At 46.8% G+C, this 17,600-nt stretch overlaps 1 protein-coding gene across 1 annotated transcript in view; it reads left to right on the forward strand.

Moving 5' to 3' along the window:
• CLCN6 (chloride voltage-gated channel 6) overlaps positions 1-14,313 on the forward strand; it is a 38,599-nt gene extending 24,286 nt beyond the window's left edge. The window contains exons 14-23 of the mRNA XM_007942638.2: positions 5,742-5,868; positions 6,137-6,290; positions 6,440-6,599; positions 6,685-6,791; positions 7,925-8,111; positions 8,965-9,122; positions 9,907-10,063; positions 10,729-10,836; positions 10,992-11,117; positions 14,233-14,313. Of these exons, the coding sequence (XP_007940829.1) occupies positions 5,742-5,868; positions 6,137-6,290; positions 6,440-6,599; positions 6,685-6,791; positions 7,925-8,111; positions 8,965-9,122; positions 9,907-10,063; positions 10,729-10,836; positions 10,992-11,117; positions 14,233-14,313 (1,365 nt within the window). The remainder of the gene's footprint in view (positions 1-5,741; positions 5,869-6,136; positions 6,291-6,439; positions 6,600-6,684; positions 6,792-7,924; positions 8,112-8,964; positions 9,123-9,906; positions 10,064-10,728; positions 10,837-10,991; positions 11,118-14,232) is intronic.
• The last annotated feature ends 3,287 nt before the right edge of the window (positions 14,314-17,600 follow it).

The following is a 17,600-nucleotide window of genomic DNA, read 5'->3' on the forward strand; positions in this document are numbered from 1 at the left end:
ATTATTTGCTCAGCATACAGATTGAATAAGTGTGGTAAAAGGATACAACCCTGATGCACTCCCTTCCTAATTTTAAACCATGCAGTATTCCCTTGTTCTGTTCAAACGACAGCCTCCTGGTCTATGTATAGATTCCTCATGAGTATAATTAAGCGTCCTGGAATTCCCATTCTTCTCAATGTTATCCACAATTTGTTACAATCCACAAAATTGAATGCCTTTATATAGTCAGTAAAACACAAACATCTTTCTGGTATTCTTTGCTTTCAGCCAAGGTCCATCTGACATCAGCTGTGATACCCCTTGTTCCACGTCCCCTTCTGAATCCCGCTTGCATTTCTGGAAGTTCTCTGTCAATATACTGCTGCCACCGTTTTTGAATTATCTTCAGTAAGATTTTACTTGCATGTGATATCAGTGATAATTGTTCAATAATTTCCACATTCTGTGGGATCACCTTTCTTTGGAATGGGTACAAATAGGGATCTCTTCCAGTCAGTTGGCCAGGTACCTGTCTTCCAAATCTCTTGACATAGCTGAGTGAGTGCCTCCAGCATGGCATATATTTGTTGAAACATCTCAATGGGTATCCTGTCAATTCCTGGAGCCTTATTTTTTGCCAGTTCCTTCAGTACATCTTTGACTTCTTCCTTCAGTACCATTAGTTCTTTATCATATGCCACCTCCTGAAATGGATGATCATCTTTCAGTTCTTTTTGGTACAGTGTGTCTGTGTATTCCATCCATCTTTTGATGTTTCCTGCATCATTCAACATATTGCCCCTGGAATCTTTCGATATTGCAACTTGAGGCTGAAATTTTTTCCTCAGTTCTTTCAGCTTGAGAAATGCGGAGCGTGTTCTTCCCTTTTGGTTTTCTAACTCCAGATCTTTGCACATTTCATTATAATAATTAACTTTGCCTTCCTGAGCTGCTTTTTGAAATCTTCTGTTCAGCTCTTTTATTCTGTCAGTTCTTCCATTTGTGTTAGCTACTCTTCACTCAAGGGCAAGTTTCAGAGTCTCTGACATCCATTTTGGTCTTTTCTTCCTTTCTTGTCTTTTTTACAACCTTTTGCTTTCTTCATGGATGATGTTCTTGATGTCATCCCACAATTCCTCTGGTTTTCGGTCATTGGTGTTCAGTGCATCAAATCTGTTCTTTAGATGGTCTCTAAATTTAGGAGGGATATAATCAAGGTCATATTTTGACTATCATGGATTTCTTTTAATTGTCTTCAGCTTCAACTTGAACTTGCATATGAACAGTTGATGGTCTATTACATAATCAACTCCTGGCCTTGTTTTGGCCATAAAGATTTACCACCTTGGAAACCCAGTGAGGGCAATGAGTCAAAATTGACTTGATGACATTGGGTTTGGGTCCTCATAGACCTCTTCAGTGTCCCCAGAAACAGTCCAGGAAGAGTTAGAATGTATTAGATCAGGGGTCAGTAAACGACAAATGTGGCCCTTGGCAACTACATGTATTTTTGTGGCCCCCAAACTGAAAATTGTTGTTATATTCTTAAAGCATTTCAAATTTTAAAAAGCAAAGAAGAATACATATAGCAGAGACCTTATGTGGCCCATAAATCTAAAATATTTACTCCCTAGCTCTTTACAGAAAAAGTGGCCAACCCCTGTCATAGATCATTAGTAGTTACTCCCCAAGCCCACCTCATTACCAGACCAGTGCTTTCCAAAATGTGTTCTATGGAACATTGGTATGTATGATTCAAAAACAAACAAAACAGTTTTCTTTGTTCAAACGGTGGTTGTTGGCTGCCATCTAGTTGATGTTGACTCACAGCGACTCCATGTGACAGAGTGGACATGCCTTGTGGGGTTTGTAGTTACAGTCTCTACAGCAGCAGATCCCCAGGCCTTTGTCCCACAGAGCTGCTGAGTGGATTCAAGTCATCAGTCTTTTTTTTTTTTTAATTTTTATTGTGATTTGGGTGAAAGTTTACAGAGCAAATTCATTTTCCATACCAATTCATACACATCTTGTTTCATGACATTGACTGCAATTCCTGACAGTGTAGCAACACTCTTCCCACTTACTCCTAATAGATACCTCTTCCCTGGGTCCTTCCTTCCCATGCGCTCCCATCCCCCGAGCTATCTTCTGTGCAAACACTGTCCTTCTGTTCTCCCACAGTTGATCACTCCAAGGAGTGTATCTCCCTGATGTGAATGTTCACCCCATATGCCTGTCTGTTGTTGGGCTGGAAGCCACAGGAGTGAGTTCAGTTCCAGACCTGAAGGGCAGCTAGGGACATAGTCTGAGGAGTCTCACCAGGTCAGGTGACCAGTTTTTGAATTAGCAGCTGAATGCTTAACTATTTGTGCCACAAATTTCTTTAGTACAGGATTTCTTAGGGCCTTTAATAGGTCATTAATAATCATATTGTGAATAATGATTATAGTCCTACTAGACAGTACTTATGGAGTGTTTATTGTGTGCCAGATACCCTCCTGAGCACTTTACGTACATGATCTCATTTAATCCTTACCAAAATCATGTCAGCTCGTGGTAATATCCCCATTGATAGATGGGAAAATTGAGGCAAAGTCAAGTCTTGAGCAAGCTCATTTAGCTGGTAAGTGGCAGAGCCAGGTGTTGAGGGAAGCAGGCTGGCTCTAAGTCCAGAGTCTTAACTACTATACTGTACTAACCCTTGAACTATGTGTAACATGAAATAAACCTGTATAACATGAGGTAGGTGTGCTGCAGATAAAGAAATTGAAACTTCGCACAATACCTTACCAAGGTCATGAGTGATGAACAGAGTTGGAGGTCTGTCTGGTGGTGGAGCCTGGGCCCTGCTTTCAGCAGATACAGTGGCTTCCAAGAAAAAGCTAGTACTGCTCAGTGCATTTGTCAGCCAGGCTCTTTCCAGAGCACCTTCTGTTCCTCCAAACCTAGTTTTGGAAACACTGCATGTGTTGGTTATTAAGCTATCCTCTCAGCTTTAAACCCTCCCAGGAGCTCTGTTCCACTTTGTGATACTGGACTTGGGCTCTATACACATTTCTGCTTTGCCAGCTGCTCCCTGCAGGTTCTGCCAATGGGAGTGCTTGTCTGTTTCCTGTGCCAGCCTTCATGCAACTCTACTGCCCAGCCAGGTTCATCTGGTAGGATTTACAAACCCATTGCCTAATTAGTCCACATAAGGTCATCCCTACAGTCTGTCATCAGTAAATTGAATCCAGAAAAAAAAATCCATCTCCTTAATTAATCTTTTTAATAACACTCTTTGTTTGCATATGCAGTGGCTGGTGTAAGGAATGGCCCCTGTACTATTGCACAAAATCCATTAGAAAACAGAAATGTCGTGCTCCAGACACCCTTGCCCTGTGATAAGCCAGGCAGTACCAGAATCTCATCTTCCCTCACAAAATGGCAGAGAGAATAAGACATCTGTTGTATGTATAATGCCCTCTTTTCCCAGTTTGGTTTTGTTCAGCCAGATAGTGTCAGGGGGTGTGATTGGAGTTGCCATCCAGGCCTTGTGTTGAGGCCGGTTTTCTTTTGCAGCAAATTCAGCATGGAGGGCTTTTCCATTTGGAACCAAAGTTGGGGCTTTAGTTCAAGCAGTGCCTTGGGCTCTCTTCTCCAAACACCAATCAACTCCCAGCTGGTGGTCTCTCACCTGCCTCATCTTCCCATAGTCCTGGGGGCTCTCAGGCCAGGCTGCCAGCAGTATCACCTATCAGGAGAGGAAGTACAGCCTGATATGTGGTGAGCCATAGTTGTAGTTACTTTTCCATTACAAGTATAGAAGAATAATGGTCCCCTTTCTGATTCTTTTATTCTCAAATGCAAAGAATACAGTATCTCCGTTGACTACTGTTGGACGCGTGATAAAAAAACCTCAACATCCATTTTTTCTGACACCAGCTGCAAGGATAATCAACATAAATCAAGAGCCACCCTTTTTACTTCTCTGTTCAGCTGTCACATGCACCACTGCCTCCTCTGTCCCCAGGCACCCAGAGCTCGGTCCAGGCGGCCACATCAGCCCAAGACTTGAAACACCAGCTTGGGAGTCCCCAGGGCTCCCCTCACTCCTGACCTGCTGGTTACAAATTCAGATTTTTCCCACTACCCCTTCAGGATGCCAGTTGCAAGCTTAGGGGTCCTCAGGTTCCCTTACTTCTGATCTGCTGGCTACAAATTTAGGGATTCCTTCGACCTCTTAAGTGTAAAGTTTCCAGCCTCCCTCAGTTCTGATGCACTGGCTATAATTCCCTCAGGTTCTGTAATTCACTGGGATGACAGAACTCACAGTAAGTGTTGTATTTATAGTTACAGTTTTTTTGTAGGAAAAAAGGATACAAATAAAGGGACACATAGGTTGAGGTCTGAGAGGGTTCTCAATGTGGAGTTCCTGTGTCCCAGAAAGTAAAGGATACCCTCCCACAGATGGGGATGTCTTTCCGACTAGAAGTTCTTGGAGCTTCCCTGCTGATCCTTTATTGAGGCCTCATTGCATAAACATGATCGATGGAACCATACCCCTCCTCCTTGAGGTTGGCTGATGCCAGAGTATTCATCGGCACAGACCTTCACTTGTGGTCTGGAGGCCTTAGATAGCAACAACGACAAAAAAAAAAAAAAAAAAACACTGCCATCGAGTCGATTATGACTCAGCGACCCCCGTTGGGTTTCCAAGGTGATAAGTCTTTATGGAAGTAGATTGTCTAGTCTTGCTTCTGTAGAGTGGTTGGTGGATTTGAACCACCAACCTTCTGGTTAGCAGTCAGATGCCTTAGGAACTGCACCACCAGAGCTCTGTTAGATAACAAAGGCATTTCAATTACTTAGGAAATTCCAAAGGTTTAGAGTTATATCTCAGGAAACAAAGGCAAAGACAAAATTGTTGTTAGGTGCCATCGAGTTGGTTCTGACTCAAAAGCACCCTACACAACACTGCCTGGTCCTGTATCATCCTCACTGTTGTTGCCATGCCCCATCATCGCAGCCACTGTGTCAGTCCATCTCACTGAGGGTCCCCCCCCTTTTTGCTGACCCTCTACATTACCGAGCATGACGTCCTTCTAGAGGGATTGGTTTCTTCTGAGAACATGACCAAAGGATGAGAGATGAAGTCTGGCCATTCTCACTTCTAAGGAGCATTCTGGCTATACTTCCTCCAAGACAGATTTGTTTATTCTTCCGACAGCCCATGGCATATTCAATATTCTTCACCAACACCACAGTTCAGATGCATCAGTTCTTCTTCATTTCTTCCCTTATTCATTGTCCAGCTCTCACATGCATATGAGGAGAGTGAAAATACCATGGCTTGAGTCAGGTGCACCTTAGTCTTCAAAGTGACATCTTTGCTCTTTAACCCTTGAAAGAGGTCTTTTGAAGCAGATTTCTCCAGTGTAATATGTGAGTTGATTTCTTGACTGCTGCTTCCATGGGTGTTGATTGTGGATCCAAGTAAGATGAAATCCTTGACAATATCAATCTTTTCTCCATTTATCATGATGTTGCTTATTGGTCCAGTTGTGAGGATTTGTATTTCCTTTATATTGAGATGTAATGAAGATCGGAGACTAAATTCCTTTGGGTAAAGTTAAATTCTTCCTCTGTAGACATAGATCTGTTTTTTTGCTGCCTGTTTAATTTATGGATAAAGTTTTCAAGCCAAAATTGTTTTACTTCACTGGACTCAAGAGTTTCCTGGTCAGGTGCCCCTGGACTGACTGATTGATACTTCTTAGGTCACATTAGAAGACGTGAATTCAAGTATCAAGACCTTTTTCTGTCCCAATGAAACCTACAATGACATGGCCACCCTCTTCTTCAATCCCCAGGAGTCGGCCATCCTTCAGCTCTTCCACCAGGATGGTGAGTCTTAACGCTTCAGTTCCTTTCCAGGTGCTTGGTTTCTTCCGCGGGAGACAGATGTTCGTTAGCCCTCTGCCCCTTCTGTTGCCCTGCAGACAGAGCCAGGCTTGCCCTTAATTACACGCAAGAACAGGACTTTGTCTTTGAACTGCCCACCCAGACCACTGATTAGAGTCTTTGCCTTCACTGTTGGCAGGGGGAGCTGGCTGGGGCTTGGAAGGGCATGCTGCAGCTGGCAGTGGGACTCAGGGTGGGTCTTGCCTTGCAGGTACTTTCAGCCCCATCACTTTGGCCTTGTTCTTCGCCCTCTATTTCTTGCTTGCCTGTTGGACTTACGGCATTTCTGTTCCAAGTGGCCTTTTTGTGCCTTCTCTGCTGTGTGGAGCTGCTTTTGGACGTTTAGTTGCCAATGTCCTAAAAAGGTACTCTGTGTGTGTACGTGTGTGCATGCACATACACATGCACATGCATACACCTTTGTGTGTACATGTACACAATTGTGCGACCACAGACCTCCTCACCACCTACTGATATGATTCTGAGTCACGTTTTTGGCTTTCGTTGTCACTAGCTACATTGGATTGGGCCACATCTACTCGGGAACCTTTGCCCTCATCGGTGCTGCAGCCTTCCTAGGTGGGGTCGTCCGCATGACTATCAGCCTCACAGTCATCCTGATCGAATCCACCAACGAGATCACTTACGGCCTTCCCATTATGATCACCCTCATGGTGAGCATATCCCTTCTTGGCCTCTTTCTGGTTCACAGCCAGGTTTGCCCCAAAAGACCTATTTTAAGTCTGCTTTGTGTTTCAGGTGGCCAAATGGACAGGGGACTTTTTCAATAAGGGCATTTATGATATCCATGTGGGCCTGCGAGGAGTGCCGCTTCTGGAATGGGAGACAGAGGTGGAAATGGACAAGTAAAGCCATGATTCCTCTTCACGTCCTCATTTCAGGCAGTATAAATTTTAGGGTTTCAGGAATGTTTGTATTTGGGTAGGAAACAGGAATATTTGGAATAGTAGACGATGCTTGGGTTAGAGAAGGTGAAACGGTAACAACAGGAAGGTCTTTCAAAAAGCAAGCCCCTGTGCCCGAGCGTGTTTGGGAATGTTGAGCAGTGCAGCCTGGCTGGGAGCACAGTGGGCAGAGCAGGAGACGGGCCTGATGAGAGAGACACAGTGGAGCTGAGGTTGGCCGGGCCCATTCTTCTGGATTTGTTTGGCTCCTGTGCTGTTCTGGTTAAATGTGACTGCTCTCCCAGAAGAGGCCTCTGGATACAGTTTGTGCTACGATTCCATTTTTACATTGAGGGCATCCTAAGCCCTGGGAGTGAGAAGTTGTGGGCTTCCCATGTGCTTAGCAAAGTTCTGTGTTATCAGTGATGATTCTGGGCATAATTACTTAATAATCATCAGTGCACAATACTTTGGGATCCTATGTCCAGATATCAAGTAGTGTCTTTATAATTTAATGCAGGGGTCAGCAAACTTTTTCTGTCAAGGGCCAGATAGTTAATATTTTTAGCTTTGCAGGCCTCAGTCTCTTTTAGAACTACTCTACTCTGCCATCGTAGCATAGAAACAGCCTTAGACAATATAAATAATATAAATAAATGAATGAGCAAGGCCAGATTTGACCTGTGGTCTTAGTTTGCCTACTTCTGGTCTACAGAAAGACCCAAACATACATATTTTCCAATTCCAGTAGTATAATTAGTAACTCTGCAGCAATAGTGGGACATGCCATAGGAGTGCCAGGAGGAAATGGCCAACCCCTGGGCAAGCTGATGGGGTTCATGGTAAGGGGACATTCCTATCAAGCTAAGAGATGAGTAAAAGCCCACCAGTTTAACAAAGGGGAAATAGGTTGCAGGCACAGAGGATAGCTTGGGTGTAAGGGTAACAAAGGAATGTGCTGGGCTCAGGGAGCCACTAGAGATAGTCTACAAGAAGGCCCCACAGGTGGTGTGGGAGGACCAGGGAAGCCCTGTCAGCTTCTGGAGCTGTGGGCTGCAGTTAGGCTAGATGCTTCCCTCCCCTCCATTCCCTAGACTGAGAGCCAGTGACATCATGGAGCCCAACCTGACCTATGTCTACCCACACACCCGCATCCAGTCCCTGGTCAGCATCTTGCGCACCACAGTCCACCACGCCTTCCCAGTGGTCACGGAGAACCGGGGCAATGAGAAGGAGTTCATGAAGGGCAACCAGCTCATCAGTAACAACATCAAATTCAAGGTAACAAAACTAGTTTGAGAGAAAAGGCAAATGAGAAAAGACACTTAAATGGACCTAGTGCTCACCACACCTCTGGAAGGGAGGACATGGTGGCTCTTATGGGAAGTCAGCACACGTTTCCATTATATGTGACAGCAAGTATAGAGTTGGCAGCAAGCATGGACTTTCTTAGGCCATCCACACAGGCATGGCTTCTTGCCCTAGGAAACCATGATTCTTTCATCACAGGCTTCATTTGTAATTTATTGAGTGCATGCTGTATCTGGGAGGGTTCTAGATTTGCTAACAACAGAAATGGAATCTGAGTTACCTAAGCAAGAAAAAGAACTCGTTTGGAACCCTCGGGACTGACAGGAGGATGAGAGTCAGAACCAGATGCTCTGGGAACAAGAGTGCCAGGGGCCAGTGGGCTCTCTTTAAGGGCTGAGAAGAGTCGGCTTTGACTGGTCTCTGTCCTTGGGCCACTCCAGATTCAAAACCTAGGGGGAAAGAGTCCACTTGCCTCACCTGGGTTATGTGCCTACCCCTTGGCATCAGTGGCTGGGGGTGGGGGTACATTTCCGCTAAGATGTGACATAAGAGAAGGGTTGTTCTCCAATGGAGAATTAAAGTGTGGTCCCAAACCAAAGGAGTGGGATGTTGGGCCACTATGGGTCACAGGGTCTCAGCCAAGTGGTGGGACTCTTCGAGGCTCATTTGAATGACAAGCCCTGGAGTCATTGTAAAGTTTTCTTTCCATTCCTACATTGCTGTATGCTTTTGACCCTCACTGTCCACCAGATCCTTAAACCAGCTGGTGTGCTCACGTGCAGCAGCCCACAGCCTCTGCCACCTTCACCCCTCCCGTCCACAGAAATCCAGCATCCTCACGCGGGCCGGCGAGCAGCGCAAGCGGAGCCAGTCCATGAAGTCCTACCCATCGAGTGAGCTGCGGAACATGTGTGACGAGCACGTCACCTCTGAGGAGCCGGCCGAGAAGGAGGACCTACTGCAACAGATGCTAGAGAGGAGGTGAGAGAGGCCGCATGGGGGACCAGCAGCTCCCCTCGTGAAGAGCCCCACACCCGTAGGGGGCTGGGGAGGAGCCAACCTTTGGCTCAGGTGTTGTTTCCCAGTTCTTGGGTTTCCCAGGTGTTTCAGTTACCTAGTATCACTCTGACAAGAATATACCACAAATGCAATGGCCTTAACAAACAGGAGTTTATTCTCTTATAGTTCGGGAGGCTAGAAGTTCCGAGTGTCAGGCTCTTGGGGCTGTGTGAAAGCCTCTGGACCTTGGGCTCCAGCTCTGCCTCTTGCTCCTGGCCCACTGAAGCTAGAGGCATCTCTTCACTCAGGCAGCTACTGGCTGCTGAGGCTAGCAAGCCCAAGGTTGACAAATAAAATGGCACAGTCCCAATGTTACCAAATCACACAGCAGGCCATTAATTCAAGTCTATTTTAAGTCCCAAGGTCGGCAGAGCATGGCAGGCTACTGAACGACACGGCTACATGCAGGGTCCAAGTATGCCATAGGCTAGAGACCATTCCCAAAGCTGCTGCTTATGTATGGGAAGCAAACCACAGACCCAAAGCAACTGCTTAGCTGCTTTTGGTAGAGCCCACCATGGAGTTGATTGCCAGTCTCATCATGGGTAATAACTACCACCAGCTGCCCAGCCACTCAACCAGGCCCAGCCAAGTTGACACACAAACATAACCACCACACCAGGAATTTGGGGAGTGGACTGGGGGACATGGACGAAAGCACTCCTGCTGAGGCTATACTAGGCCGTATCTGGTTTTTGTGTAACAGATACACTCCCTACCCCAACCTATACCCTGACCAGTCCCCAAGCGAAGACTGGACCATGGAGGAGCGCTTCCGCCCTCTGACCTTTCACGGCCTGATCCTTCGGTCGCAACTGGTCACCCTGCTCGTCCGAGGAGTTTGTTATTCTGAAAGTCAGTCGGTAAGTCTCGCTCCTCGTTAGCACTGGGATTCTGGAAGGTACAGGGGTGGTAGGAACACATTCCTTGTACCTCAGGGAGAGAAGAGGCCATATTGTGGGAGTTCTTGTGCAAGTAGGGTGCTGTTGAGCAGTGAGCTTGGCCCTCCCAGCCCCCTGCATGGTCAGTGCTTCCTCCCAGTGTGGTGCTGAGAAGCATGGCAAGGAGTGATTCCAGCCAGTGCTCTTCACTTCAGGTGTTCCCAGCGCCCCCTACTGACCTCCTAAAGTCTGACAAGATTGCAGCTTTTAATATTCTATCTCTATTTTAATTTCTGATCTGGATGAACTTTTTTACACGTGTTAGCAAAAGAAATAACTATTTTTCCTGTTAATTCCCCTGTAGTTTTCTTTTTTCTCTTTCATTTTTTTTTTTGTGATGGTCAGTGGAGTATTATTTCAGAATGACCCATTTTCAAGCGACATTCAGGTTGATAAGGAGACATGCCAGGGCACACGGCTAAGACCCAGCCCAGAGCTGGCTTTGGGTCAAGGTGCCTGACTGCGGGGTACCAGCTGCAGCCTCTGTCCTGCACATCTCCCTCTCAGCTGGGAGAATATGCACCTGCAGGAGGAGGGGGCCCGAAATGTCACTGCTGTGTGTGAGCAGTGTCTTGGTTTGATTGCAGAGTGCCAGCCAGCCACGCCTTTCTTATGCGGAGATGGCTGAGGATTACCCACGGTACCCTGATATCCACGACCTGGACCTAACACTGCTGAACCCACGGATGATCGTGGTGAGAAAGGCTGTCCCTTTGGAGAGGAGGCCTCTGGCAGTGGCCTACAGCGGGCGCTATTGTGGCCCCTTCTGAGCTGGGCCCATCTGGAATATTTGCCTCTGATCCTGAGGTAGAATTGGCCATAGGTGACTCTGTTTTTCTCCTCCCTGCAGGATGTCACCCCGTACATGAACCCCTCGCCCTTTACTGTTTCACCAAATACCCATGTCTCTCAAGTCTTCAATTTGTTCAGAACGATGGGCTTGCGGCACTTGCCAGTGGTGAACGCCGTGGGAGAGGTAAGTTGAGTTCTGGGAGCAGAAGACCTGTGCATTGGCACCCGCACATTAGCTGCGTGCCCTGCTGTCCCCCCACCATCCTGCCAAAGACAGAGATGCTCAACCAGAAGGCAGGTGTCTCAATCTAAAACCCCTGCAGCTTCCCATTAGGTGTGGGAGAGCGTGGGCGGGCCAGGCACAGGGTGGCTGACTGAACTGTCCATTGTAGCTGCTAAAACCTTTCTCCAGGATTCAGCCTGACTCACAAGGGTTTATTATGCTCTATCTCCTGTTTGGCTGGCAGATGTCGTCGGTGCGACTTTGGCCTTTCTGCTTGCCCGAAACACTTAAGACAGTCTCCTTCATTTTAAAATGTTTTTCTTCACCCTTGACTGGGTGTCTCCTTCAGGCAGAGACCTGTTTTTTGTGTTACCAATTCCCTACCTGTTATGGGAATTTGTAACACTGGATGAGAGGATTTCACACAAAATGCTTCTTTTTTTAAAAAACAAAAAACTTTTATTTTGATTTGGGTGAAAGTTTACAACACAAATTCATTTTCCATAGAGTAGCTCACACATACTTGTCGCATGACATTGACTGTAATCTCCCCAGTGCAACAGCTCTCTTTCCACTTCCTCCCTATAGTTACTTCTTCCCTATATCCCTCCCTCCTATGCACTACTGCCTCCCGAGCTATGTCCCTGTGCATACACAGCCCTTCTAACCTCCTATGATTGATCTCTCCAAGAAGTGTATCTACCTAATGTAAATGTTCAGCTCATATGCCTGTCTTTTGTTTGGCTGGAAGCCACAGGAGTGGGTTCAGTTGCAGACCTGAAGGGCAGCTAGGAGCCGTAGTCTCAGGGCTCTATCTGACCAGCAAACCTGGTCCCCTTCCCTTTTTTTATTTCTTAATGATTTTGAGTTTTGTTCTACATTGTTCTCCCACTCTATCCAGGATCTCCTACATAGATCCCCCTCTGAGTGATTGACAGTGGTAGCTGGGTACCATCTAGTTCTTCTGGTCTCACGGTCATATAGGCTGAGGATCGCATGGTGTGCCAGTCGCTTGGACTAATTGTTTCCGTGCGTCTTTAGTTTTCTTCATTCTTCTTTGCTCTGAACAAAGAGAGACCCATCATTGCATCCAAATGGTCACTTGAAAGCTTTTAAGATCCCAGTTGCTATTCGCCAAACGAAATACTTTGTTTTAAAATATGTTGTTATTGGGTGCCATTGAGTCCTTTCCCACTCTGAGCGATCCACGTGCCAGAGTAGGGCTGCCTCGTAGGGTTTTCAGGCTGCAGTCTTCACAGGGGCAGATCATCAGCTCTTTCTCATGCAGAGCTGTTGAGGGGAGAGGAGGGTTGAGCTGTTGACTTTCTGCTTAGCAGCCAGGGCTTACCCATCGCACCCCCAGGGTTCTTTGCAAAATATGCAATAGCTATTGCTTATTGCTACATACTTCCCATTTTTTTCTTTTTCTAAAATAACTTTTCTTGCTTTCTTGTTACACAGATACCATTGTTTCATTGTAGAAAAATAAGAAAAGAGAGATAAAAACAAAGAAGAACCAGATCCTTACCTCTACCATCCAGAGGGCCTCATGTTACCTTTCAGAATATACCCTTTCGATCTTTTTTCTACACATCTAGAAGCAGAATATTTTACTTAGCAAATTTTAATGGAGGCGGAATCACTCTTCATATTTAGTAGCCAGCCTGATTTTTTTTACTTGCTGTATGGGAAATTGCTTTCCATGGCAGAAAACATGCACACATGATATTCTTTTATTAGTTCTATAGCATTCTATGCTACCGCTGGGCAATCACCCATTCAACAGTCCTCTGTTACACATTTTTGAGGCTTTTGATACATGTTGCCAAATTGCCAGCCAGGAGATCACACCTCTTTAGAATGAAATAGGCTCATACAGAAGAACCCAGATGCAGCACAGCTTGTTTTTACACAGTCAGTCACAAAAGATTTAATTATGTTCTTTGAAATGTAAGTACCAACACCACCGATGAGTTCTAACAGTCAATATCACGTGGCTTTGGTGTGCCTGGCACCAGTGAGAAACATGAACCACTATAATGAATTGTGAAAAATTAACTTTCCTGGGTGGTTTTGAAAAGTAGGAATGATGATGTTTAGCAGGAGCCAAGCCTGTTGCAAAGGAACCCTGGTGGTGCAATGATTAAGCGCCTGGCTGCTAAACAGAAGATTGGTGGTTCAAACCCACCAGCCATTCTGTGTAAGAAAAGACCTGGTGATCTGCCCTCATAAAGATTACAGCCTAAGAAACACTGTGGGGCAGTTCAACACTGTTCTGTAGGGTCACTGTGAGTCGGAGTCAAGTGGACAACACGCAACAACAACTTCTGTTGTGTGCATGTATGAAGCAGCCTGGGTGTGGTGACGCTGGGAGAGAGAGAGTGTGTGCCCTGTTCAAACAGACAGCAAATTCAGATCTCGGCCAGCTTTAACCTTTGTGGAGTTAAATGTGTCCCATAAGCCTCCAGTTTATTGACCCCTTAGTTAGCTCTGGTAGCATAGTGCCTAAGGCATTTGACTGCTAACCAGAAGGCTGGTGGTTCAAACCCACTGGCCACTCCTTGGAAGGAAGGTTGGGCAATCTACTTCCGTAGTGATACTGCCTCAGAAACCCAAGGAGAGGTTGCTGTGAGTTGGATCCGACTCGACGGCAGTGAGTTTGGTTTGGTTTTTAGTTAGCTATTTGTCTTCTCACCTGGACATCAGAAGCCTTTGAAGTGAGCATCCCCAGTCATTTATCAAGGTTCCTGAGTAGCATAGGTGGTTTGCAGTCAGCTGCTAAACAAACTACTTCTGTAAAGACTATAGCCAAGAACGCCCTGTGGAACAGTTCTGCTCTGTAACACTTGGGGTCATCATGAGTTGGAATCGACTTGATGGCAGCAGGCTGGCTTTGTGGTTTTCGATCATTTATCGGCGTTAGAAAGCGTTCAGTGAGCGTCCTCGCGTGACGTCTGTGTCATCCACTGATCTGGCTCCCTCGTGCACCACAGCTCGTGGCCGAGCACTTTTCATTCATGTTCTTGCCAATGCGGATTCTCCTGCAAGTGACTTGGGTCTTTATTTCCCTGCCTAGATTGTTGGGATCATCACACGGCACAACCTGACAAATGAGTTTCTGCAGGCCCGGCTGCGGCAGCACTACCAGACCATCTGACGGCCTGCTTGGCCTCGTGCTGCGCATGCCACTGCCCTCTTCGGAGCTGCCCGGGGAGGCGGCTCGCTCACATTCCAGCTGCCCAGCCGGCTGGGCTGTGCCAGGGCACGAAAGATTCCATCACCACTCGCTCAGAAAGCCTGGAACCATCGGACACTTAGCTGGTCAGAGATCGTGGGGAGGGTATTGAACCATCGGAGTTTGGACTTTCTGACTTACAGCGCCATATCTTCCCATTTCCTGCTCCCCATGTTCCTACCATCTAGTGTTGGCACAGGCCCACCCCAGACCCCCCAGGACCCAGACCAGGGGTGGAAGTCAGGCCTCAGCCGCTGGGGGGCGACAGAGCCATTCTCCTGCCCCTCATGCTGCTTTCCTAGAGAACCCAGGTGTTGCCTTAAACCACAGGAGGGACTTTGGCCAAGGCAAACACTGGGGGAATGCTAGTTGCAAAATTCAGTTAATACCAAATTTAGGGATTGGACACTGGGGAAGTGATCCAGGCTTCAGGGAGGCCTTCCACTGTGGGACTCTTGCTACCATCTCTACCTTGTTTTGAGGGGAATGTTCTGCTTCCTGGGTATGAGCAGGTGCTCTCAGCTGGTCCTGTGGCTTGAATCTCTTTATAACCCACACCTTCTAGAAGCACAAAGCATTACAACCCAAGTAGTAGTCTTTGAACAGAAAATCTTCAAATAGGGTCAGAAGTACATCTCCCCTCGTTTTTAACACTTTCAGCTTTCTCTGCATTTCCCAAAAGCCTCGAGGTCTCCTCGGAGCACATCTCTGCCCTGATCCTTTCCATCTCCACAGATACCGGAACCTCCCTTAACTTTCCCTGTGTATCTTCCTGGTGAAGCAGCCACAGACAGGATCTTGGCATCACCCCACCAAGTTTACTGAAAGCAGGGCACTCTTCGGTGAAAGGGCTCACTTTTGGGAAAGTAATATAGTTCTCTATGAGATGGAAGGGTGTGGGGTCCTGAGCCCATGACCACTGAAAGGTTTGGGAAGCGTCTTGAAAGGCCAGTCTTAGGATAAAGCAGATGGTTTGTTCGAGGAAGAGGGTATCTGCATTTCATACACATGTCTCACTCCTGGCTGGTAGCTGTCCCCAACCTACTGGGGGCTCTGCTGCAGGGGCAGATGTTCTCTGCCAGCAGGAAACATAGGGAACCCCTGTTTCTTTCAGTGACTTAGTTTCCCTCCAGCTGGTTAAAATCAGGCCCTTTCATGAACAGGCACTAAAACCAAGCTTCTGGTCTCAGGTGTGGGTACGTCTCCTCCCCTTGCTGCTTCGCCACAGTCAGTGTCTTCATCCCACCCCGCAGCCCTGGGGCAGGTTTGCTTGGGGACTCAGGGCAGCATTCATTTGCATTTTGTTTATTTCTAAGACCCCAGAATTTGCTGAGGGCCTTAGTGCCTGGCCTGACAGCCTATTTGCTCACTCTCAGCCCTGTGCCACTTCTTGGCAAAGCCTGCCCCTCAGCCTGCAGGCATGGTCAGCCCAGGCCTGGCCATTTCAGCTCTCGGGCTTGACACTCTCAGAAAGAATGCCACATAAGTGTGTTGCTGCTTCTAGATCTTTTCCAACTGACTCTGGCCCCCTCCATTCAGCTCCATTTTCTTATCTTTTGACCAGAATTAATTTCTAAAGTTCTCAGCTTCCCCAGGTGCGCTTGACCTGTAAATTGGGGGTTACACTCTCAATCAGTGGTTCAGGAAATCACAAGACCAGAAAGGTAAATCATCCAAATGTGACTGCTCCACTAGCTGCCACTCTTACACTGAGACATCCAGAGCGTGGCCACGTTATTTTTTCTTTATTAAAAAGAAACTCTCAACTACTAAGTCAGGAGAATAGTGTGCCAGTCTGTCACAGACACTGAGTCCCCTGTGTCCACATCTTGATGAGGTTGGCAGAACTGAAGCCCTGCAGAAGGCCCTCTGGTCCCCAAAGGAGGGTGGGTCCCCTCCCACTGGCCTCGAGGCTGCCCTGGGTGAATGTGGCTGGAATTTGTCCCTTGTGCACATCACGCTGTATTTGAGTCATTGGATATTTTGTTCCCAGAGATAGATAGTAGAATGCAAATACCCCCCCCCCCCAAAACCAACTGGACGGCCGCTGGGGTGGGCCGAGGGCCCAGGGTCCTCTGCAGAGGCCTGCTCTGTTTCCTTACCTCCTGGCTCCATCTACTCTTTCCTGAAAAGCCCAAAGACAGCAATTTCTCCACTTACAACAAAATAGCTGTAAGCCTCACCCTCTGAGTTCTGTATTAGAAACCAGGCCAGCATTTCCAACATCTTCCAGATTTCACAGCCCCTGAGAGCTGGACTTCCATCACCTGCTAGTGACTAGGCACCTCAGTGCAGCACACCCACAGTACCCAGGCCTGGGCAGGGTTGGAGGCACTCTCCGTGCATTCGGCTTGGTGTGTTGCGGTTGAGGAGACTGGGGAAGGGGAGGAAGTCTGGTCCTGCCCTTTGTGCCCTGGGGATGCTTTGATCCTGACCTTGTTTAACTAACGGTTCCAAGCTGGAACAGATAGTTGCTCTCTCGGCCCATCTGACCATATCATGTTTCTGAGGCAAAATTGCGCACCGACGTGGCATTCGTGGATGGACAAGGACATCTCCGCAAGGGCCCATGCAGTATTGACCCGCAGTGTTGCCCTGGCTCCTGTGGACTTGGGCCCTTTCACAGCAGCAGCTTCCTGTTTTCTGTTTGCACTGTTTGTTTATAAAGTAATGTTAGCTAATTCCACTGTGTACATAAATTGTATTTTTTTTAATTTGTAAAAATATATTTTTATTTGAACTTTTGAAACTTGGAAGTTCTCACTGTAAACGTAACATGTCAATAAAATGTCGCGTCATCTGTCTCCTGTAGCCTTTTGTCCCCACGCTCTTTTTCTTTAGCATAATACTTGGTTTTGTATTTATTCCCTCTCTCTTCCTAATACATAAAAATTACAAAGCTCGAAAGTAGCTTTATAGTTCAAGTTCCCCTTATATAGCTCTCCCAGCATGCTTCTTTATTTCATAGGGGCCAACTTGTCTATGTTAGACGACATTTAGTCCTGTGGAGCCTAGCAAAAATCATAAAGTTACCATTCTGTTTTTCCCTTCAAATGAGCACATTTAAAAACAAAAAACAGTTGCCATGTCAATTCCAACTCATGGCGGCACCCTGTGTTCCTAAGGGTTTCCATTGGCTAATGTGTTCAAAGTACATCTCCAGGCCTCTCTTCCAAGACATCTCTGGGTGGACTCAAAGCACACACAGA

The sequence above is a fragment of the Orycteropus afer genome, unplaced genomic scaffold, assembly GCF_000298275.1.
Source record: "Orycteropus afer afer isolate SDZICR_OR568_19922 unplaced genomic scaffold, OryAfe1.0 scaffold00094, whole genome shotgun sequence".
NCBI classification, from domain to species: Eukaryota; Metazoa; Chordata; class Mammalia; order Tubulidentata; family Orycteropodidae; genus Orycteropus; species Orycteropus afer.